The sequence below is a fragment of the Seriola aureovittata genome, chromosome 24 (genome assembly GCF_021018895.1).
Source record: "Seriola aureovittata isolate HTS-2021-v1 ecotype China chromosome 24, ASM2101889v1, whole genome shotgun sequence".
Lineage (NCBI taxonomy): Eukaryota > Metazoa > Chordata > Actinopteri > Carangiformes > Carangidae > Seriola > Seriola aureovittata.
Window position 1 is genome coordinate 5,246,490 of NC_079387.1, and position 23,138 is coordinate 5,269,627.

At 41.7% G+C, this 23,138-nt stretch overlaps 3 protein-coding genes across 4 annotated transcripts; all 3 read right to left on the reverse strand.

Moving 5' to 3' along the window:
• Positions 1–666: 666 nt before the first annotated feature.
• Positions 667–3,427, reverse strand: LOC130165194 (inosine-uridine preferring nucleoside hydrolase-like). The gene is made up of 8 exons (XM_056370204.1): positions 3,318–3,427; positions 2,447–2,621; positions 2,162–2,338; positions 1,906–2,017; positions 1,653–1,789; positions 1,330–1,407; positions 996–1,112; positions 667–898 (listed from the first exon to the last, which is right to left on the reverse strand). Exons 2-8 carry the CDS (start codon positions 2,618–2,620, stop codon positions 746–748), a joined length of 948 nt encoding a protein of 315 aa, XP_056226179.1. The 5' UTR covers position 2,621; positions 3,318–3,427; the 3' UTR covers positions 667–745.
• A 104-nt stretch (positions 3,428–3,531) lies between these two features.
• LOC130165188 (protein-tyrosine kinase 2-beta-like) lies at positions 3,532–16,784 on the reverse strand. Of its 2 annotated transcripts, XM_056370198.1 has the most exons (31): positions 16,760–16,784; positions 16,601–16,660; positions 15,484–15,791; positions 14,451–14,629; positions 14,276–14,363; positions 13,937–14,016; positions 13,773–13,835; positions 13,281–13,335; positions 13,043–13,183; positions 12,671–12,742; positions 12,461–12,556; positions 11,924–12,041; positions 11,523–11,562; positions 11,237–11,268; positions 11,018–11,065; positions 10,238–10,332; positions 9,947–10,028; positions 8,745–8,845; positions 8,429–8,544; positions 8,099–8,199; positions 7,794–7,883; positions 7,368–7,572; positions 7,097–7,202; positions 6,617–6,664; positions 5,752–5,877; positions 5,389–5,421; positions 4,929–4,953; positions 4,748–4,788; positions 4,518–4,652; positions 4,315–4,395; positions 3,532–4,016 (listed from the first exon to the last, which is right to left on the reverse strand). In XM_056370198.1, the coding sequence occupies exons 3-31, from the start codon at positions 15,685–15,687 to the stop codon at positions 3,774–3,776; spliced, it is 2,844 nt and encodes a 947-aa protein (XP_056226173.1). In that variant the 5' UTR covers positions 15,688–15,791; positions 16,601–16,660; positions 16,760–16,784; the 3' UTR covers positions 3,532–3,773. The 2 variants fall into 2 exon arrangements, with proteins under 2 accessions (XP_056226173.1, XP_056226172.1); XM_056370197.1 differs by lacking the exons at positions 16,601–16,660; positions 16,760–16,784 and adding an exon at positions 15,915–16,135.
• A 1,749-nt stretch (positions 16,785–18,533) lies between these two features.
• Positions 18,534–20,499, reverse strand: LOC130165644 (uncharacterized). The gene is made up of 2 exons (XM_056371091.1): positions 20,424–20,499; positions 18,534–19,196 (listed from the first exon to the last, which is right to left on the reverse strand). Exons 1-2 carry the CDS (start codon positions 20,448–20,450, stop codon positions 18,534–18,536), a joined length of 690 nt encoding a protein of 229 aa, XP_056227066.1. The 5' UTR covers positions 20,451–20,499.
• Between the last annotated feature and the right edge of the window lie 2,639 nt (positions 20,500–23,138).

A 23,138-nucleotide genomic window follows, 5' to 3' on the forward strand; every position in this document is an offset into this window, starting at 1 on the left:
TACTGCAGTTTTACTTCCAGAGGAATAACTCAAAACCACGCTCTCTTGTTGCAGAATATTTGAGGTCTCTGGGGAGGGTTTTTTTTTTTTTTTTATACAATGCAAGATTTTGTAGTAACATGTTAAACCCTCACAGTGGCACTGTCGTTGCTGTAATGGGTGACTGGACGTGATCACATCGTGGTGCTGGAGTATCACAGTAATATTTGTGGTTTACCTCATGATGCGGATGCAACGTGAGGAATCTATAACTGAAAAAAAAAAATGGCATGATCACGTGTCTCCAGGTGCTCTGGTTTGACGATTCTAAATTGGCCATTAAAAAGAAAAACAAGTAATAATGACAATAAAAATGAATAATCATTTTGGAGTGGAATTGAATTTGTAAGATAAATAAGGTAAGACAGTGACAAGTGAGTATTGATAATGATATGATAATGGGGAATATGAATATTATTTACAATGGAAAAAATACATTTATGTAAGATATTGTATAACTTGAGAGCTGCTCATTTTCTCGTTTGCAAAAGACTGAAAAAAAAAAAGAATGCAAGAGGAAACAGGCTCTTCAACAAACTGCATGAAAGCAGTTTAAGATTTAAGAATACTCGTAACCGGTGGGCTTAGACCATGAAAAACAATGAGAAGAACAACTTTTAAACATGGTTGATAATTCGATCAGAGAAGCCATTTTTATTTATTTTGATGAACCAGATTCAGGCCTTTGGCTCGTTACCGCACCTTTCTACTTCACAGAATTCATGAGCATTTGCTTGAACTTCTCCAAGTCGACTTTCTTAATGATGACCGCCTTGTGTTTCTTCTTCATCTGCTCAATGTAGTCCAGCACCATCATGCCTCTGGTGTATTTCCCCTCCAGCTCCACCGTCACAGCAATCTGGGGAAGGGCGACAGGAAGTGATTTGAGCACTCCAAACAGATTTTTTTTTTTTTTTTTTTAAGAAAAAAAAGAAAGAAAAACAATGGCGGTTCACCTCCTCACTCTCTGTTATAATCGTGGGGTCGATGGCTGCAGCTATGGCGTAGGTGTCACAGGAATTGAACCCTTTCCCCTCTGTGGTCTCCTTTTGATATTCCGCTGACCTCGCTTTCTGCAGAGACGAGATGTTTACATGAGGTGTTACTGAGGATAATTCGGCACTGAAAGCAGACTGAGCAGCAGTCTCGACTCTAACATTAGAGTAAGAACATTGTGTAGACCTGTACTTGATCAAACGCTCTTGGTGTTGCATGTTGCATCATGTAACCCCACAGGTATTTGCTAGTGTCAGCACAGTATGATCATTTCCCTCTACATGTCTTTCTCACCGTCACTGTAAGGTTGGAAATCTTTTTAAAGAATTCAGCCTTCTCGGTGTTTTGGGCCAGCCACTGGTCATAGAAAGACTGAGGGGGAACAACAGAGAGTGATCAGTGTATAAATAAAGTCAATCAAATCATCATAAAATGGCATTTCTGCATGTTTTTCATGTTGCTTTAAATATAAATTACATAAAGATAGTTGAAATTTTATTGCTTTATCAATCCAGATATCTTTGGAATAAAAAAAAAGTCTTAATCTTCAGATAATGCTGATAATCTTTAAAGCATTGAAGGGTTAATCTCTTGTCATGTTCTGTTTTCAGCCTCACCCACGGCAGGCTGTTCCTGCAGCTGAACTCCCAGGAGGCGATGTAGGTGGGGCAGGTGTAGCGGTCCAACACGACGTAGGCCGCCTCAGGGTCAGCCACGAAGTTAAACTCTCCACATGCAGTGGTGTTACCCCTGGCTACACACACACACACACACACACACACACACACAGTTATTATTATTCTCAGTAATATAAGAGCAGAGATGCAAATCAAGAATTAAAGATGTGGCAGATTTCGGCAGTTGACCTACAGTTAATGTTTCCCCCCATCAGGTAGAGTGCCTTCAGTTTCTTAGGGAAGTTGGGGTCCAGTTGGACTGCAACAGCCAGGTTGGTGAGGGGGGCCGTGGCCACTAGAGTCACCTGCAGACGGCAGCAGCAGCAAAGCAACACATGCATCATCTTTATATTAAATATGCGTGTGAATTTGACATTTTCATGATTATGTTTTTTAGAATTGAAATGAATTAATTCATTTGCAAATAAAAGCCCTTGTGTTTGTCTCACCTCTCCAGGGTTTTGATTGACAATCTTGATCATGGCCTGCACAGCTTTTTTCTTCAGCAGCTCCAGGCCTGGAGCGTCCGGATCTGGGACATCTCCCAGTCCGTCCTTCCCATGGTAGTCTCCGGCATGTTGCTTACGGGCCAGCAGGGGCTTTCCACAGCCACGATACACTGGGATCTGTGGGGGTATGGCGAGGGCGAAGGTCAAACTTTCACACTGCCCTAAATCTACTCAACAACACCCCCCCCCCCCCATCAACACCCATGTATGAGGGCTCAAACTTACATCCAGCCTGTTGCAGACTTTCAGGACACGCAGTGTGTTCTTGATGACATTCTCCAGGGGGGTGTTGCCGTGGCAACAAGTGATCCCCAGGATCTCCACGTCGGGGGCCGCAAGGGCCACCATGATGGCCAGAGCATCATCCACCCCGGTGTCCATATCAATGATTAACTTCATCCTGTGTTAAACAGGAAGCCACAGTTCACATGTGAAGCCTGGTGCTTTCTAATAATACACACAAAATCTATCACATCCTGCAGACAGTGCAACACTGTTCCTGATCGACCAAAGAGCTGCAGGCTAAGGAACAGGTTTTTCACATGCACAGTGTGGAATTTATTGCACACACACTAGTCTGCTTGTTTGTGAAACACAGGGATCATAAGGATAAGGATGAGGCATTTTTCAACACTTAACAAAAACAAACCTTTTTCTAAAGGCTTAAGAGCTCAGTGCAGTGTCTGATTTTTAATGATATATACAGCATTAATAAAGTTAGCAGTTACAACTTTATCAAGGAATATTTTTTCCTTGAAGGCAAGGAAAAAATATTCCCACCCATATTTTATGGGTGTAGAGTTTAAATATGTGCTGTGCATTATTGAGCAGAAATTTTCCTCCATTCAGCATAAAATAAATGATATATCTTTAAGAAATTTAGCATGGAAACACTGCACTGTGGGTTTAAAATCTATTTTTAATCAATGAAACATGAGCATGTCTTATGATCAAGTCTCCACAAGACTGAAGCAATTTTCAAACATTAACAAGAGTTGCACATTTGAAACATTTTCACATGATGCTTGTAAATGATGGAAATATGTTTCATGGTTTGAAAATGATCTGAAATGAGAGTAAAATGTGAAATCCTCACCTGGAGAACAGATCCGGACGGTGTTGACTGCTGGAAAGTGGAGAGGCGTCTGCTGACTGCTCTAACCTGAAAGTGCATCAGGCTGTTAAGCTTTCTGCAATTGTAGGAAAGGGTGTGGTGTTCACTGTGGCAGTCAAACAGTTAAGACCATATCTTCTCATAGTTCCTCAGCAATAGTTGTCTTATAATAAACAGAATTTAAAAACACAGCATGTGCAGAATGTCATTCTCTTTAATAGTAAAAAAAAAAGTAAAGAATAAACAGTACAAATGTTTTTGCTTCTATACACTGTTGAAGTTTGATTTGTTCACCATCAAAATACTAATATATTATGATATATTTTATTTGGCATGAATACAGAGCATGAACAGAGCTTTTGTTGAAGCCAGCCTGAACTCCATGTCCTTGTTTTAAACCAGTCCATTCAACCAGCGGTGAACATCACTGCTCTCTTCTCATTTGCTCGAATCTCCTGCATCTCGAGAGTCGAGTGTGGGCTTGGCCAGGTTGGCCCTGACCCGAGCCTGGTCCACAGCGTCCAGCAGGTTTTTGGAGTCGAGGGCGAGAGTGTGAGCGGCCGCCAGCATCTGCCGCTGGCACTCCTCCTTCAGCGACGTCACCGAGTTCTGCTGGGCCAGTCGCATCTTATTGATCAGCTCCCCTAAGTCCTTGTTCAGCAGTTTCTTGGTGCCCTCGATCTGAGACGGAGAGGAGACGATCACATGATACAGTTTGGATTTTCACCAAATAAAAAACTCCTGGATTTTAATAGTAGTTTAAACTGATTGTCATTCAGATTCTATGTCCACAGACCCCAGAAGCAATCACTGTCATTTACAGTAAACTCGGTAAACTCTTTAATACTGGGCTCTTCTGTGTAGAGAAAGAAATGAAACAGCTGATAACGCTCTGTTGACACCATGCATGTATGTACCCCGTCACAAACATGAGGACAGACAATGGTGAACGCAAAGAGAGAGGAAGTGAGGCCTCTACCTCTGTGGTGACCGAGCAGTGCAGAGAAGGCAGGATCTCATCGACACTTTGAATCAGGCTGCGGAGAGTGACGCCCACTGCCTGGAGGTGAAGGTGATCGAGGGGAAATAAGAGATCAAATATGGTGGATGATTATAAATATAGACATTAATGCATTCTTGAATTGACTGTGAAGATGATCCACCGGTTGCTGATGGACCTACTTTGACAGCGGTGGGATACTCGGAGGCGGGCAGTGTGTTGACATCATTCTTCAGCTGGACCACCTGCTTCACCATCAGCATGACGCTGGTGTAAACCTGATCACCCGATCGGTCCAGCTCGGCTGTGGGGCGAGTCTACGACACAAAGCAACACGCCGCGTCACTGAACGGCTCCGTTTCAGCTCTAAAAGTTAACAGCTGTACAACACGTGACTCAGCTCAGAGGTTACCTGTGTGACTGGAGGAGGCATCGGAGGCTTCTCTGGAGGACCTGACACACAGACGGAATATATCTGTCAAAAGTGGCTTTGTGGCTTAAACATTATGAGGGTAACAGGTTTAGAAAAATAATAGCTTGTTTGTGAAGGCCACCAGAATGAAATTAGGTCTCTGGACTCAAACTGGACTCACCATTTTCTGGGCTTTTTTCAGGAGGCTGCAAAGACAGAGAAGAACGTATGAATTAATCAGTTTGAAAGGTTTTCAGTTACAAACTCCAGTTCCTGTTACAACTGTAAATTCACTTTCTATTTGTGGAGAAGATGAAAAAACTTTCTTTACTGTCTAACTGTTTTTACTCTTTACTGCCACCTTGTGGAGAAGAACCTAACTGCACAAATCTATAACGTCTCAGGTAGACTGGATTACCTTATATAGCCCCATTCAGGTGTTAATACTGGTTATTTATAGCATGAAAATCTTAAAAGTGCTTTAAATGTTGAATAATACATGAATAATGCTGAAGTTAAACCTTAAAAGAGGCAGAAAAATAAAGTAAACACGTGGCCAAACTACAGCTAAAAGACCATAGTACCATACTGAGCGTTTCCAGGTGTGACGGAATAAAAGAGGAATAAAAAGGACAGAGTACCTTGACAGGTGAATCCAGCCGCACGACGGGATCCTACAGAAAACACAAAAGCATCAGCGGCTGCGTTTGCACAATGTAGGAAACGTCGTTTCATTAAGACATTATAGCCACGTTACTGTGGGATGTTTGAACCTGTACACATGCTGAGATTTCATAACATTTAGTCATACGCATGTCATGGGCTTGCCAAAGATGTTTCCCTGGTGAGACATGTCACTCTGTCTCTTCTGTCATTTCTTCACAGGCTTTAGGCCACAAACTACTTCCTGTGTTGAGGAGTGAAAGGCATCTATGTTGAGGAGTGACAGGCATCTGTGTGTATGTGTGTGTGTGTGTGTGTGTGTGTGTGTGTGTGTGTGTTACCAGTTGTCTTTCTTCCTGCTCCAGCCACTGTTTATCCATCTGCATCTCTCTTCTTTGTCTTTGTAAAGTGTTCTCCACATGAGCTCTCTCTTTCTCCCACGCAGGCCTGGTATCCCTCTCTGGTGCCTACACACACACACACACACACACACACACACACCACACACACACACACACACACACACACACACACACACACACACACACACATCCTTTAAATATACCTCTTATTTTCACACTTGATATGATTCCTTTATATAACTTAGTGGTCCATAGTTGTCTCCTTTTTGTGGTTTCCCTCAAGTATTAAGAAAGTCACATGAGTTTGTGGCTCAGTCGAATCAGCAAGATTTTCACACAATGACTTAAAACGTCCTGCCACAGCCGTCGCTGCGGAACATGACTCAGCAACAAACTTCCCTCTTGTGTTGGCAAACTTTTTATCATAAAGCAGACTATATTTATTTATTACTTACATCTAGTAAGTGCAATGCATGTACATGATGCACACTATAGTATATTTATGTCTGTATGCATGTCACTTAGTATGTCGTCACCTTCCTAAAATAATGGCCTAAGTCATGTTTTGACAAAAATGTTTTTTTTGCCTAAATCACCCCCTCATGATGCTGGCCACCTCTGGTAAAATCGCCTGAATCCTCAGTTGAGAGGAACATGCAATTCTACCCCCGGTTGTATAATGGCCTATGTCAAAAGTGTGACTCTTTTGTTGAGTTTTTTGTGTTTCCTGAAAAACCTGAAAAAATGACTTAGGCCATTATTTTAAGAGGGTGTCGATGTGTGTGTGTGTGTGTGTGTGTGTGTGTGTGTGTGTGTGTGTGTGTGTGTGTGTGTGTTTGGACACCTGTTTGTGTGCAACCCGAGGAAGCGTGTTGCCTTGCACTCTGGATGGCTGGTGAGAGAGAGAGAAAGAGAAGGCAATAATTAAAAGTCTGTCAGTGTTGAGCCATCTGTATTCATTATTGTTCATCTGGCTCCTCCCCTTAACTTAACTGCTGGGGCCCACATTAAAAACCATTAGCCTAGCACATTTTTTTTTTTTTTTAAATTGTAACCGGCAACACAAAAAAAAAAAGGCGGCAACACAAACTGAACATGAACAGCTGAAAATAATTTATAGAGGTTACTGGTAAGTCTTCCAGTCACTAAATCTGCAGTCATTTTCACGCTTAGCTGCGGTCGCTGCACAAGATTCAGAATGTCTCTGCAAAGACAAGACACCACAAGGCTAGTTCTTGTCTTTAACCCTCATTGGTGTGACTGTGCAGATTTTAAGTTTATCTGACCATAGGGGCAGTAGCAGTTTCCAAGGTGCGGGTGGTACCTTGGGCGGAGGGTCTGTGTGGTTGGAGTTAAATGCTGGCGGGATGGCGTGCGACCTGTCCAACTTCACACCCCGCTCCCGCTCCAACTCCATCCTGTGGATCTCACTGTCAAATACACAGACAATCAGTTACAAATCACCATTTAAAGCTCTCATTCACCACCCGGACTGACTACACAGAGCTTGTTTTTTTTTTCACTTTCAATTATCTGACCTGAAATCCCAGCATGCAAAGCTGAAACAGCATATTTCAATTTGTGTGAGCGTGCACCTGAGGGAGCAGACGAGCTGGCTGAAGCTGGGCCGTGCCTGCGGCTCGTAGGCCCAGCAGCGGCTGAGCAGGGAGTAGATGGTGGGCGGACAGAGCTGCGGTTTGGGGAGTCGAGCTCCCGTCTCCAGCTGACTGATCACCTGCCCGTTCTCCAGCCAGAAGAACGGCTGCTGGGCCATGGAGAAGACCTCCCACACGCACACACCTGGTTGAAGGAGGGAAAGAGAAGGAAGAAAATATTAATAGCACAGTTCAATAGAATGCAATCCAGCACAACCCACAGCCTCTAGATTTATGATTCAACTCCTCTGACCCGGTCTCAGGGAAAAAAACACACACATCACTTTGAGTATCAGTCTCTACTCATGTTCAGACACAAGAAAAGATACAATCAAAAACTGCATGTAGAAGAGTTGGTTTCCTCACCGAACATCCAGACATCACTGGCTGTTGTGAAGCGTCTGAAGTTGATGGATTCGGGCGCCATCCATTTGATTGGTAATCGACTAATTGAGGCTGCAGAGGGAAGAGAAATGGACATCTGTCTTTACTTTTTATAAGTCGAACTTCTATTTCTCCAAAACCGAAAGAATAGAGGAGCGAGAATATGCTTGGATAAGTTTCCCCTCCTCTCATTTCAGAGCTGTAATGCTCTGAAATGTTCACCACAAACATCTGTGTGTGTGTGTGTGTGTGTGTGTGTGTGTGTGTGTGTGTGTGTGTGTGTGTACCTTTATAGTACTCTTGCTCGTCAATGTAGCGGGACAAGCCAAAGTCGCCGAGCTTGACGCATTCATGCGACGCCACCAACACATTTCTCACCGCTATATCTCTGCAGCATGCAGACAGAGAGGAAACCACACAGGAAAAAAAGATGAGGCAAAGAGCTGAAGGAACAGTTCTCACAGAAATAAAACATTATGCATGTAATTAGGTCAAATATTAAGTAGATATCTGCAGAACCTTGACACTTTATACCAAATAATAAGGTTAATTGTACCTGGTGCTCGTGTCAAACGCACTCTCTTTAGCTAAACATCTTTCTTTTCAGGCTGTGTTACCTGTGCACCATGTTGAGGCCCTCCAGGTACGCCAAGGCTTTGCAGATTTGCAGGCAGTAAACGATTAATGTTGCTCCACTCAGGACGTACTGCTGCTCCACGAGATACTGCCCCAGCTGACAGGGAAACAAAAACATCTACTGTTTCATTTTCATCTTCGAGGTATTTGCGCTCATTTTCTTATCAGTTTTTCTAGTTTCAACAATTCAAGGATTTAAAGGGGAGGTGTGTTCCCAACGCACAAAATAAAAGTGAGCCGGGAACTATTCATTCAGTGTTCAAAATATTCAACATGATTCCTTTGGAGCAAATGTACCTCTCCAAGCTCATACAGCTCCATGATGATCCAGACCGGATCGACCTCGCTGACTCCGATCAGACGCACGATGTGGGGATGATCCAGGTTTTTCATCAAGCCTTCAGCAGGAAGATCAGACCGTAACTTTTAGTCTCGATTTTATACTTTTCAGAGTGACATGTGTTTCTTTTTGTGTTTCCGGGTGATCAGCACCACTGGTGTAGCAACAGCGCTAGAGGCTTGTCCTCCAAACTATAATTAATATCAGTCAGTCAGACGAAACAGGAAGAGAGGAGGGACTGCAGCCATTTTGTGTACCAACATTGACCAGAGTGAACTTGAATCATTTGAATATCTGGCTCTTGATCTCAAAGCGGCATTACCAGTGCTCATGATTATATTACATCAACCACACTCACTATTGATATTAACCATATGAATATTAACTGCTCCTATAATCAGCGACCTCAGGTTGAACTCTGATGAAATCGAGGACTCACGTCCTCTCCTCTTAAACCTGAGGGCAGTGTTTGATACAGTTTTGATCAAGTTTAATAGCGCTGCCTTGTTCCATGATTACTCTCACTGTATTCGCTGCCAGCATCAGAGAGCACACTGTTTCCATAGTTACGCTGATGACACACAACTGTACATCTCTGCTGAGGCAAATGATGCTACAGATCAGAAACCACCTGTCTTTTGGCAATAAATAAATGGATGAGCAATAATTTCTACATGGACAAAACGGAAATCCTGCCGTTTAATAATCTGGTGAAATTCACTCAAGCTGGCGTGTCATTCAGCTCTGGAGCAAAGATCATGTGAGAGCTTCTGTCTCATACTGAGACCACCGCAGCCTTGAGTCTGTGCTTGTTCACAAAGCCACAACCAAGCAACAGGAAATCAACTATAGTAACATTCTGACTGACGAAACATAAAAAACCCTGACATGTTCCAAACAGAGATAGTCCACTCTTCTATCATCACACTGCACTTTATTTCTTCTTGTTCCTGCTTTATATTTTCTATTAAAGCAGTGATCGATCCTATTTTTCATGTCTTTAAATTCTGATGATTTCTGATTGATTTAACCTGTCAGAAGTTTTAAATTTCCCCTTTCTGCCAGGCTTTTGCAGTTGTGTCACACGTGTGTGTGACTGAGACGTGGATCAAAAGAAAGTGTTTTGAGGAAATAATCATGGCAGCGGCCTCGTACTCACCGGCCTCACTCAGAAACTTCTCCTTTACATCTGCTGAACAGTCCTTACATGTTTTGATGGCCACCTGGATCCTCTCCCCGGTCTGCAAACAAACACACACACACACACACACACACACACACACACACACACACACACACACACACACACACACACACACACACACACACACACACGCATTACATTCACCATGACAGTCTTTAATGTTTGGTGTTATTTAGAATTACTTGTTTTCTTAGTGTGATATTTGGTCATGAACTGTGCTGATACGTAAACAATAGATGAACTCACTGGACTTTTATAAACTCCAACATGAACCTCCCCGAAGAATCCCTCGCCCAAGATCCGACCCACGGTCACGTCATCTCTGCATATCCTGTATTTGTCTGGAAACACACACACACACACACACACACACACACACACACACACACACACAGAGACACACACACACACACACACACACACACACACACACAGAAAAAAAGGAAACAGAGACAATATTTGTTTAATGTACTGATGTTTTTGATGAAACTTTTTAACTATACCAGCAACTTAATCTTTGGAAAACTCAAATTGAAATTGTAAACGGGTGTACTCATGTACTCATTTTGACAACACTGTGCTGCATTCAGGTGCCTCAAGTAAACAAAGGCCTTGAAGTGCTAAAACCACGGGAACAAATGCAGGTGTACAGGTGAGCCACATGTTAAAACTTCTGCAGGTACTTCAGGGAAGAAAGAGCTTTATATACAACAACATGTTCGTGTTGATCGGGTCAAATGTTTTGGTTGAAACTGAAACTTGCGTCACAAAAAGTGCTTGTTCAGTCCAGGGTGAATTTTTCAGAGCAGTTTTGAAAGTTTTCTCCTTCCACCCTCTGTACAATAAAAAAATTCCACTTTTTCTAAAGTTGTCACATGTTGTAATGATTTTTCAACATGGTTCTTTCTCAAGGAGGAAGGAGAGCAAGATGATTTTGTTACTTTTAAAATGGACCTGTTTGTAATTAACTGATATTGATAGCAATGTGCTGCTGAGGGATATCAGGGTAAATAAATCTCTACTCACCAGCAGAGACTGCTTTGCCTTCTGGGATCTCAGCATAAATATCAGAGCCTGAAATTAGAGAAAGTGTTGAAATTGAAAGAAAGAAAAAAAAAAATCCTTCATTAAGTCATTATTGATTAGGCTAAAAATGAAACATTCAGGGGGCTGGAATAGAACCAAAAACACTATTAATATGCACCTTACATATCAGTGAATTTATAAATTGGTTATTAGACTTACTCAAACCTCTATCAGGACCTTTGGGGCCACCACTGGAAAAGAAATTTCAACTTTAAATCAAGCAGTCGATGACATTTCACCCACAAATCAGCCTGTTTGAAGTGCGCCACTTAAACAACTGTGACCTTTAGGTCAAAAACAGGCAAAAGATAAACATCTATCTATATATAGTACTCAAAAACTTTACCCATCAATTCACCAGCACAACGGAAAAAAGAAGTCAGAGTGTGTCATCTCCAGCGACATGTAGGAAACACTACTTTCCAATATGATTCATCACACGTACCATTTTGGGATGTCAGGAAGTTTCTGTCTTGCGTCTCTCCCTGTACAAACCAGATATTTTTCCTTTAGTTGTAGTTGTCAGTGCAACATGATTTATCTCAAAGGCCTAGAAAATCTACAGGAAGATGTCAGGTTTTTACTTGTACATCTCTGGACATTGTTCCTATCATTTTGTGATGTTTTAGTTACTAAGGGGAAGACGCGGCCTCATCGCTACGCAGCTTTATATTATTTTGCACCTGAAATTTGGTGTTTAATGTCGTCATAACCCAAACGTGCAAAAGTAAATCACAGGTAGTTCAATAACAGAAATGGCCCAGTGTGCAGCCAATCTTGGATAGATGAATATCTTTGGACTGGGATTGTTGCATTATTGATGTTGATGCATTATTGTTACTGTACCTTTGCTGGGTCTGATAATGAGCGAGCTCTCAGAGCTGCCGACCAGTCGACAGTAGCCATCGATCAGGTCGGCCATGTTCTCCGCCACAGCCAGGGAGGAGGTTTTCACTGACAGCGGCTGGAAGGTTTAACACACACGGTACTGTGTCTTTGCTTCAACTTGAAAAGCTTTGCACCTTAACCCCAACTGACTACAAATGCAACTCAAAGTTCAGAGAGACATTTTTGAATGTGTGAAAAGTTCAGGGAGACAGTTCATCTGGTCCTGTTCACATAAAAAAAAAAAACATCCTCCAGAGGAAGTCACTGCAGCTGTTCCAAGTAGTTCTTTACCAAACTACTCATTGTCATTTTTTTTTTTTTTTTACACTTTTTTGTGAGCATTAAACCAAAATTGTATGTAAACAAACAAAGCTGATCAGCTGCTGATGTAGCATCATATTCTCATACAGACACAAGAGTGGTATTAATCTTCTAATCTAACCCTCAGCAGGAAAGTGATTAAGACTGTGCCAAAAACAGGAAGTGTACTGATACCTGCTTGGCTCCCTCTATGTGCACAGTGAGCAGAGCCTGACCGTCACTCTCTGCAGAGCAGGAGATGCTGTGCACCTGAGAGAAGGCTGCCACGGGCTGCAAAACACACAAAGATATAAAAGTTCCAAACAAAGAAGGAATAAATAGAGAAATATATCTTTTTGTCGTTTAAATTAAAAATCGACAAAAGCTGAGAGAGTTCTAGCTCACTTTTGAGTTCTCAGTTTGTTGACTGATGCCCTCAGGGCTGATGACCAGGTCTATTGTTATGCTCCAGCTGTGCTATAGACACAGGAAACACAAACATACACATCATGATAATATAGGGCCAATATTTGCTTCTTTTACATCTTAGAACGTGCACAGTAATAACACATGAACATGTCTGAGCAGAAGAATCATTCCAGACTTTACTCAAGGGTCTATAAAACTGTGGTGAGACCGGCCTCAGTCTGTCCTATAAAGGTCAGAGGTCAATGTCAAAGTGGTCAGAGGCATTTTCCGCCTTACAATCTTTTTGGAGTTTACTCCTCGTTTGTTTCTGTGGATCATCCCATTGTGATAAAACTCTCAGACACTCACCACCAGCTGGCAGGCGAATCTCTCCTGTGTGTAGCTGTAGCACTGAGCCAGAGTGGTGAAGAACTTGGCCACGCACTGGTCCTGGTTCAGAGCGGAGTAGCCCTGAAACGTCTGTTGGATCAGCCGACGCAACTGCTTAGACTAACACACACGCGCGCACACACACACACAAGGGAAGATTAACACAGGATTTAGGCAGAAAAAATTAAACATCGAAACAGTTGCCCTGCCTCCTTACCTTCATGCTATCAATCAGCTCTCTGGGGAAGAACAGGTCCAGCCCCACGTCCTTCCTAATGGAGGAGAGTCAGAACACCATCGTGACACAAGCTCTCATTTTCAAAAGCGCGCAGAGCCGGATAAGCAAAACTCCACACCAACAGTTCTGATCACCATTCAGGCCCTTTGGTTTCATACTCTCTCGCTGTAGAACAGGGTTGCTCATCCGCAGCTTATTGAGCGTCAGGCAATGTATGTAGCTGTATGCTAACCACAGACTGCAACTGTTCATGTCATTGTGCCTCTGCATTTATCACCAATCCGGCCACTTGGTACCAAATGTGGTTTTCCTCTTTGTGGCCTTTGCACAGTAGTTAGCTAGCTAAAAGACATAATGTTACAGTGAAATATGACAACATTTCAAAGATTTGTTTAACACCTTTGCATGGGCAAACAACAAAGGCTTGATGTAAATGGTAAATTGCCATTAGCCTAAATGGTGGACACTTACTCCAATAGCTCAAAGTTGGACTTTTTCTCCAGTCCGTTTGGATTCATGTCTTTGAAGTATCTCCTGTTAAATACATTAATAAACAAACTGTCATTTTTTTTGCGAAAACCTGCAGCAGTAACAGATGAGCATCCTTCTTTTTTGAGTTGGTTGTTGCACAGTACCTAATCTCCAGACAACCGAGCTGTAGAGCCATCCCATCACTGACTTTTGAGGCGTACTGCTGCATGTAATCACTTCGTACCTGTGGTGAAGCACACACACACACACACACACACACACACACACACACACACACACACACACACACACACACACACACACACACACACACACACACACACACACACACACACACACAGTGTTCCAGTGACTGCAGCGGTTATAAACACTGACACCTAGAAACCTATTCCTGATTCTAAAACAAGTCCTTATCCAATATATATATATATAAAATCCTTATGGAAGAGCGAGACGGAGTCATACACTGGCACATCGCTGACCTGCTGGTAAAAGTAGAGCATGGTGGTTCTGTCGTTCTTGAATTTCTCCATGAAGTCTGACGGGATGTATCTGATCCTCAGGTCGTATCTGCACAAACAAACATCGCAGTTAGCTTTTCCCTTTTTCTACAGGAGGTGTGATGTCGCAAGAACGTGGGCCACCTGCTCGCCTGACCTCCACTCAGCCTCGAGGTGTTGCTGTTCATAGCGCTGGGTGAGCTCGGGCACCGGCAGGTCCGGGTGCAGCCAGTGGATCTCCGAGGACTTGAGGTGTTTGAGGAGGAGGCCGTAGCAGAGGTTGTGTTTTATCTCTGAACCCACACAGCCACTGGACAGCACCGCATTGATGACAGTCTGGGAGAGAGGTAAGACATTAATACGATCCTCTAAAAGCATGTGATGATTTTTTTTAAACGTGAGCAACAACATATGGATAAAAAACATATTGCAAATTACAGCATTCTGATCTTAATAAAAGGATCATCTACCTACTAAACATATTCAACAATGCCTCTGCAATTTTTCTTCCAGTATCTTAAATCTATAAAGGACTTCCTTGTTTTCTTTTCTTAGAGAGCAGTGTGAACAAGTACAGCAGAAAACATCAGAGTAAAGAACAATAGTTGAGAAGAAACGAAAGGGAACAGTGAGTACACTAAGCTTATAGCAAAGTATTGTTAAGTACATCAGAGTACAGAAAGGTACATTAGAGTACAATAAAGTGTACAATTATAGAGTACAATTAAGTGCAGAGTATAACAAAGTACAGTATAGTCAAGTACGACTGAGTACAGTACGGTAGAATACAGCAGTAGAGTGGTGAGAAGTATAGTGGGGTCAAGTGAAGTAGATTTGTGGATAACATATTACAAAACAGCAAAGTACAGTACAGTGGAAAAGAGTAAAGTACAATAGCGTGTAGGACAGTTAATTACGGAAAAGTATAGTAGAGTTGAGCCAAGTAAAAGACATCAGAGTACAGTACAGTGGAGTACAATAATGTACAGTAGAGTACAGTAGCATAAAGTAGAGTAATAATAGAATATATTAGTGAGGTAGTAGAGTATGGTACAGTAGAGTATATAGTAGAGCACAGTTGAGTATAATAGTGTACAGTAGAGTATAGTTGTGTATAGTTGTGTGCATTATAGTAAAGTAAAAAGTAAAGTACAGTAGAGTAAAGCAGAGTAGAGTAAACAGTAGAGTACCCTGACGGTCCAGTTCTCCTGACATTTGACCAGTTTGAAGTTCTTGCCCAGGTTGGAGTTGTTGCTAAGGAAACACACTTTGATGATCTTCGCCGGGAGGATGCTATCCCTGGCCACAATCGCCGTGGGAGACGCATCCGAGGAATCTGAGCGGCTGATGGGAGACATGCTCCTCCAGGACAGGGTGTCGGTGTCTCCCGACATCACATTCACACACCCTACTGCACAGACACACACATTGCTGTCGCACCTACACACTCACTTCACTCTCTCTCATACAGTCGCATACACGAAGGGATGCATTGAAGCTGGGGGACAGACGAGAGGTGGACACAACAATCACAATCATTGTGTGTTGGATGTGAAGAATTTAGAGAACATTCATTCGTCAGCAAACGATTCAACTCCTGCCGCGATCACTCTGTACTCACCCGTCTTGCACGAGCTCCACAGCTCAACACGTGAAATATACTGTCAGGCTTTATAACTGAAAACAAGACGACGCCAGCAACAAACTGCACTCGTATTACTTTTATAAGGATTCGTATCTTTGGTCTTCTTTAACAGGCGAACCCAGCAGACTTATCAAGCGTCCTAAAGAAGAGCCTCATCAGTATGTAAAAGAGGAAATGATACTCGCAGGCAAAGAAAAAAAAAAGGAAGTTGAACAGCAGCAACCAGAAAAACTTACAGAACTGATGAAACCGTCGCGTCACCCCCTATCTCGCATGCAATGGCACAGTCCAGCGCCAAAACCACAAACCACCCCCGCTGTGTAAAAAGGGGGCACGGCCTACAGCGCGCTCACTTCCCTTTCTAAAAGTTTTGATGAAGAAACGGGCTGCACAGGTGTAAAGGGTGATTTTTGGTCTGAGGAAGTTATTATAGAAGTGTTGCAGTATTTGTATAAGAACTTTTCTCAGAAGAAAATGAAAATCTAGTTAACATGTAGATAGGGTTTGGAAATTTCGCACCATCAACAGGTGGTGATTTATGTTTTCTCACCCACACTAGGATTGCTCTACAGATGCTGGCGGGTTGGTGGAGATCAAAATAGCTCGACAACTGCTGGAAAAATTACTATGAAATTTTGGACAGACACTCATGATACCTGTACCTTTTCTTGTCTTCTTTCCTCATCTCTTCATGTCCCTGTTCTTCTTTAATAGTTTCTCCTCTGTTAAAATAAATGGGAGACAAAAGGGAGTGATATTCAAAAATTAACAGATAACCGCACTTCATAAAATCTGGTAACATTAGATTAATGCATAATTACCTTTTACATGAGGGAATTCACACATGGTTTGCCCTCCCACCTCCCCTCCTCTCCTCTCCCCTCGCCTCCTCTCCACCCACCTCCCCTCCTCTCCTCTCCCCTCGCCTCCTCTCCACCCAGCTCCCCTCCTCTCTAAAAGAAAAATGAAGACAACAGGTTGTAGTTAAAATCAGGTAAACAGAGGCGTAATTTATCACAGCTAGAAATCTGATCATAAAATTACATATTACCTTTTATATGAGAGGGATCACACATGGTTTGCCCTCCCACTTCCTCTCCACTCCTCTCCCCTCGCCTCCTCTTTCTCTTAAAAGAAAAATGAAGACAAGCAGGTTGTAGTTACAACTTTAGAAATCAGGTAAACAAAGGTGTAATTTATCAATTTTGAAATCTGATAATAAAATGAAATATTTACCTGTTATATGAGAGTAATCACACATGGTTTGCCCTCCCACCTCCTCTCCTCCTCCTCCTCCCACATCCTCTCCTCTCCTCTCCTCTCCTCCTCTGTAAGGAAAAATGAAGACAAGTAGGTTGTTGTTAAAATCATGTAAACAGAGGCGTAATTTATCACAGCTTGAAATCTGATAACAGAATGAGATATAACCTTTTATATGAGAGGGATCACACATGGTTTGCCCTCCCACCTCCTCTCCTCCTCCTCCCACATCCTCTCCTCTCCTCCTCTGTAAAGGAAAAATGAAGACAAGCAGGTTGTAGTTAAAATACTGTAAACAAAAGTGTAATTTATCACAGCTAGAAATCTGTAAATAGAATAAAATATTTACCTTTTATATGAGAGGGATTGCACATGGTTTGCCCTCCCACCTCCTCTCCTCTCCTCCTCTCCCCTCTCCTCTCCTCTCAAAGAAAGATGAAGACAAGCAGGTTACAAATTTAAGTCAGGTAAACACACGTGTAATTTATCAAGCTTGAAATCTGATAATAAAATGAAAGTTGCATCTTACCTTTTCCTTTCTCTCCCATTCTTCTCCTCCTTCCATAATCTACACTAAACATCATCTAAACACTACCTCCATTACTTTGGTCGTTTCAATTACCCAGTTTGGACCCCTGTAACAGCTGCAACATGTTTCTTAACCATGTTGTTGTTACTATCACACCTTCTCCCACTACATCCCCCTTTTTCTAAATTGTGGACCCCTGCGCTGAGGTCCTCGTCACTGCAGACTCCTGTTGGTCGAGGGTGGGCGTCGACAGACATATGAACCCCCTTGACATGGTGCCGCCATCCTTTTATTTCTCTGTCACAGAGGAGCTTCACTGGGGGGTCGAAACACGTTGGAGGTTCACGCTACCCCCCCCAGATCAGACTCTCTCCGTGCAGACACCCTGCCTGAGTCATGGTGCAGCAACAAGAACGCGATTCTCACCAGAGCAAGGTAACCTTTAATCTAATGTAATATCATGTAATTCAAGCAATTCAATTCAAATACATTCAGAACAAAGTAATTCAATCAAAATTAATTTAAAGAAATTTGAATAAAATCAGTTCAATTCAATTCAAATAAATTATGTACAAGGTGATTCAAATAAATTCAATTCAAATACATTTCATTCAAATAAATTCAAAGTGATTCAAATAAACTGATTCAAATAAATCTAAAAGTTATTCAAAGAAATTGATTCAAAGAAATTCAAAGTGATTCCAATAAATTCAATTCAAATGACTTCAAAGAAATTAAAATAAACCCAATTCAAAGAAATTCAGTTCAAATGAACTCCAATCAATAAAGAAATAAAGAAGTCAAATTCAAGTTGAGGGGCAGAAGCGCTTACCTGGAGGCTTACCTTCAGGTTCAGCGGCTCTCTTGCGGCCCCTGCTCTCCATCAAAAGCCTCAGGTTCTTTACCCACCTCGGCTCACTGGACGGCTCCGGGGTTTCAGGGGGGCACGCCAACGGCTCACTGGCTGTCAGGGGTTGGTTGAAGGAGCTCCTCCTCACCTGCTTCCTCAGGACGATCTTCGTTGGATGTTGTGATGCCACAAGAGCCCAGTCCTTAAGCGGAGAGCTCTGGGGGGACCTAGGGCAGATGCTAGGGGAAAAGCTAGAGGAGGAGCGAGAGGAAGAGTGAGAGGAGGAGCTAGAGGAAGAGCGAGAGGAGGAGCTAGAAGAAGAACGAGAGGAGGAGCTAGAAGAAGAGCGAGAGGAGGAGCTAGAAGAAGAGCGAGAGGAGGAGCTAGAAGAAGAGCGAGAGGAGGAGCTAGAAGAAGAGCGAGAGGAGGAGCTAGAGGAAGAACGAGAGGAGGAGCTAGAGGAAGAGCGAGAGGAGCAAGTGAAGGTACCAGGTGTGGGGCCAGGTGGGGAGCCACTGTGGGAGGCTGGCCCTGGGCCCTGACGGAGGATGAGCCGTGGGATGGTTTGCCCGCTGGGGTTTGGAACCAGGGCCGTTGTCCAGGTGTAGCGTTGCGCCATCTGAAGGTGGAAATAAATGCAACCTTTAGGCCTCTGTTCCACATCACATTAACAAACCATGAACTGTTTTATCATAATAACTTAATGGAAAAGACATCACATCATTGAATTAAAATAACCACAATGCATTAATGCTCAAAAATAATGGTCATCAGCCACAAGTGGTAATTAGAGGACGCTGGCAACAAACACAAAATCATAAGAGGCGCCATACTTCCTGTTACAAGTCAGTGAATCATCAAAATGATTCTGCTGTTATTTACCAGTTAAATAGTTGCATAATGTGGCTTACATGTTAACGGTAAACTGAGAACATTCAGTCAGAATCTACTGATAAAAAAGATTTATTGTGTATTATTAATGATAAATAAGCATATGAAGTATTAGGCTGTAGTTCGTAATGATGGAGACACAGCACCTGGATTAAATTTCAAAGCCTTATCATTGCCCCAATGAATATCTGAACTTTTACCCAAAACTGCAAATATCACTTTACTTGAATAATTCATGCACTTACAGCCAAATCCTGATTACCAACTGGGCAAAGTGGGCAATTGCCCAGGGGCCCCTAAAGCCCCATGTGTACCTATAAGCATAGGTCATTCAAATGAGTTTTAAATACTGTTGTAACTACATGTATTACTCATGACATACAGCTCCAAGAGGTTAAACGATATGGAAATGTTAGTTTTATTTGTATTTTATCATATTTAAGAGTTTAAGGTGATTTCATGGTGATGTATGATTATGAAACGAACTAAGAAAGCAGCTTTTGCTCTCCTTATTCAAACTTCAGTCAGCACAGTCAAACGTCAGTCCCATTTGATTAATTTGCACAAGTAAGTGAAAATATTGCCAATATTGGCATTTGCATTAGTGAATGTTGAAGGTTCTGCAAGTCTCAACAGCAAAATACATTGAAAACAACATGGGTTCAAATTGTGTTAAAATCTCACGTCTGTCTTTTAAAAAGTCCTGTTGTCAGTGAAAGTCGGTCGTTAGTCGAGGTTCAGGTGCAAAAATCCGCAAGTCGATGTCTCTTTGTCAAAGAAATCGTCGAGTGAAAGTGCAAAACTGACTTTTTTTTTTTTTTTACCGACTGTTGTAAGGCTGTTTATTTTCAAACGAGGGTCTGATCTAAAAGATGCACCTGGAAACCAAACATGGCAACCATGGAACGCTCAGGTGTGTTCTAATAACATGACGTTTCTGACAGTCACATCTTACCTGCACAGGTTCCCCCCCCCCCAACATGGCGATGTGCGGACAGAAAGGAGAGAGCTCAAGCCAATAATTAACTATACAGAACTCCTCCCTGTCTGCTGTAAAAGGTTAGGGGTCACTCCTCAGTGCGGCTGTACGTGCGGCTTTGCGACAGTTTCACAGAAAGTGCGTATCAAAGATACATTAACCTGTTATAGGGGCAAAAATGTTGCTTAGGCTATATGCTCTTGCCTCCATGTTCCCATTAACCCACCCAGTCCTGCTCATAGACATATATACATATATATGTCTATATTATTATAAGATGGAATAATACCGTTTGTTTTGGTTTGTGACAGTTTGATTAAATCCAGCTTTACTAGGGATATGCAACATGTGAGCATAATTTAAAGTAAACAACACCAGAAACAAGGTCTGGATACTGAAATATCATGAATTCATGCATGATATTTATAGTACTTAGATTAATATCTAATGAATCATCAAAGTATTTTATTCACCTCATGCATATTTTTTATCAACTATTACTATAAATAAAGTATCTATCTATCTATCTATCTATCTATCTATCTATCTATCTATCTGTCTTTTTGTCCTCTTTCATTTTCATATTGGCTAATTGCATGTCTGCACACACAGGATAGCATCTTTGAGAGTGTTGCTGAGCTTTTGAGCTGTGCAATCTGCCTTCATACCAACCTGCCACATTTGCAACTTAAGATGACTTGGCATGAGTGGGTGCGTGTGAGAATTTGTTCCCATATGTTGATGTGTGACAGTAACTGCCAAAAAACTCCCCCACAAAATACTAAAATAGTTTGATACTATTTGCTGTCTAATTTTCCCAGTGACACTATAATGCTACCAGTTTGCAGGATTATGCAGATATACTGTGTATATTGGATGTCTAGATTGGTTTTCAAATGGATTGGGATGTGATCACTGTGAAGCGCCACATCCTTTTCATCAAACTATTCACTGAACCATCCAGTAGCCCTGTCACACACACCAACTTCAAGCGTTCAAACTGACAAACAAACATCAATCAAAACATATGTGAAAAGGACACCAGGTGTCACAGTTGCTGCAGTTGAGATTATTTATATTGAGTATATTGACTCTTGTCTTGTCACAGTGACGGGACCAGCACAGATGCAGCATCATTGCAGGCTGACTTTTTTTTTACAGGGTTGAACAGTGAGACCTAGATGTTACATTTACTGTCATGAGCAGCCATTTTGTTATTATTGAATTCTGGGTGGAAATTATTGTAATTATCATATACCATTATTATATTCATGGTCTACTTGCTTGCATTAAAGAGAGACTTCACACATAAAAGTGACACCAAACTTCATATGAATGCTGAGTGTGACATCCTGTTGTGCATTTCACACCCTCCACCCAGCCCTGATGCCTCCATGAAGCAGGCACAGTTCATTGTTAAGCATTTTACTAATTTGATGTGTATAAATAAAGCTGCACTAAAGAAGAATAGAAACATGGTGCAGAGATAGTCTCAAGCCATCAAAGCATTCTGTTTTCGTGAGGGAAAGCCCAGACACCACGGGCACCATCTTGCAGGTCATATTATTAGTCTTTATTATCATTAATATTTATTTTATTATTTTATTTTTTGTTGTTTAATCAGTCAACCATATATATACTGTATATGTCTTAATAAAGTTCTAGAAGCTATAATCTAATGTCTGAATACTCTCTACCGTTTCCTTAACTAGATTTCAAACTTAAACGGATTTGCAAACAAGTCTGTATGTAAATCTGGGCCAATGTACAGATGAATGAACAGGCATGGGTGTTGAAAATGAAATTAACAAACTGGAAACTCTGCCATCAGCAAAACCTATAAACTGAACTGTCCGCCAGAGGGCGTAACAGACCAGTTTAACACTGTTGACAAGAGGCTTTCAGTCAATTAATGAACAATAGCAGGAAGAAATAAACTTAACACAGGAGTTATGGTTCATTGAAAAAAACAGACTAAAGCATCCAGGATGCAGCATCCATATATACATGGTGTTGTAAATGGAGAAGACGATGCTGGATAGGGAAATAGATTTCATTTACATCAACTTTACAGCAACTATTTCAGTCTCTGACTCCATCAGATATAAAGTGCTGTACGGTTTTAATTGGCCTATTATCATCAATGGGACGGTCCTGTGATTGTGCTTCCGTCAAAAGACGTCAAACTCGTCAAAGATAGTTAGAGTTAAAACGGAGGTTATGGTTTTACCTTCAAAGTAAAAGTACTAAATGACTGACGCAGAGAGTGGGCTATTTACAGTGCGACTGGTGGAAGTATTTTGAGTTTTACCTAAATCTATTAAACTGACCAGTGCCTTGAATTAATTTTTGAGAGCACAATATATCGTATTGGCGATTGATACCCTTAATATTGACTATGATATGACTGAAAATGTTGAAATAAATATATAGAAAGCTGCTGTAATGTGATAATGATAGGCCTACCGCGTTTATAACTGTTAAATAAACTGTTCACATACATAGTATACATAGTGTACATAGGCCTACATTTACATCACTGAAGATATTGTTCAAAACGTATATGGCAACATGAATGAATGTGATTTATGATTTATTGTACAATAATATGTAGGTTTTAACAATTGCACACCACGTTCCCTGTGTTTAGCCCACTTTAATTGCATACTGTACTTGAATAATAGACTTTTA

What these genes read in the sequence shown, in the direction of transcription:
- LOC130165194 (XM_056370204.1), bottom strand. Translation starts at nt 2,620, where the DNA reads ATGAAGTTAATCATTGATATGGACACCGGGGTGGATGATGCTCTGGCC. An exon ending in GATGGGGGGAAACATTAACT is followed by an intron (nt 1,790 to 1,905) that starts GTAGGTCAACTG and finishes GTGTGTGTGTAG; the next exon opens with CCAGGGGTAACACCACTGCA. An exon ending in GCAGGAACAGCCTGCCGTGG is followed by an intron (nt 1,408 to 1,652) that starts GTGAGGCTGAAA and finishes GTTCCCCCTCAG; the next exon opens with TCTTTCTATGACCAGTGGCT.
- LOC130165188 (XM_056370198.1), bottom strand. Translation starts at nt 15,687, where the DNA reads ATGTCGGGAGACACCGACACCCTGTCCTGGAGGAGCATGTCTCCCATC. An exon ending in CTCGGTTGTCTGGAGATTAG is followed by an intron (nt 13,836 to 13,936) that starts GTACTGTGCAAC and finishes TGTATTTAACAG; the next exon opens with GAGATACTTCAAAGACATGA. An exon ending in ACACAGACCCTCCGCCCAAG is followed by an intron (nt 6,665 to 7,096) that starts GTACCACCCGCA and finishes CTCTCTCACCAG; the next exon opens with CCATCCAGAGTGCAAGGCAA.
- LOC130165644 (XM_056371091.1), bottom strand. Translation starts at nt 20,450, where the DNA reads ATGTTGGGGGGGGGGGAACCTGTGCAG. An exon ending in GGGGGGGGGAACCTGTGCAG is followed by an intron (nt 19,197 to 20,423) that starts GTAAGATGTGAC and finishes TTCCACCTTCAG; the next exon opens with ATGGCGCAACGCTACACCTG.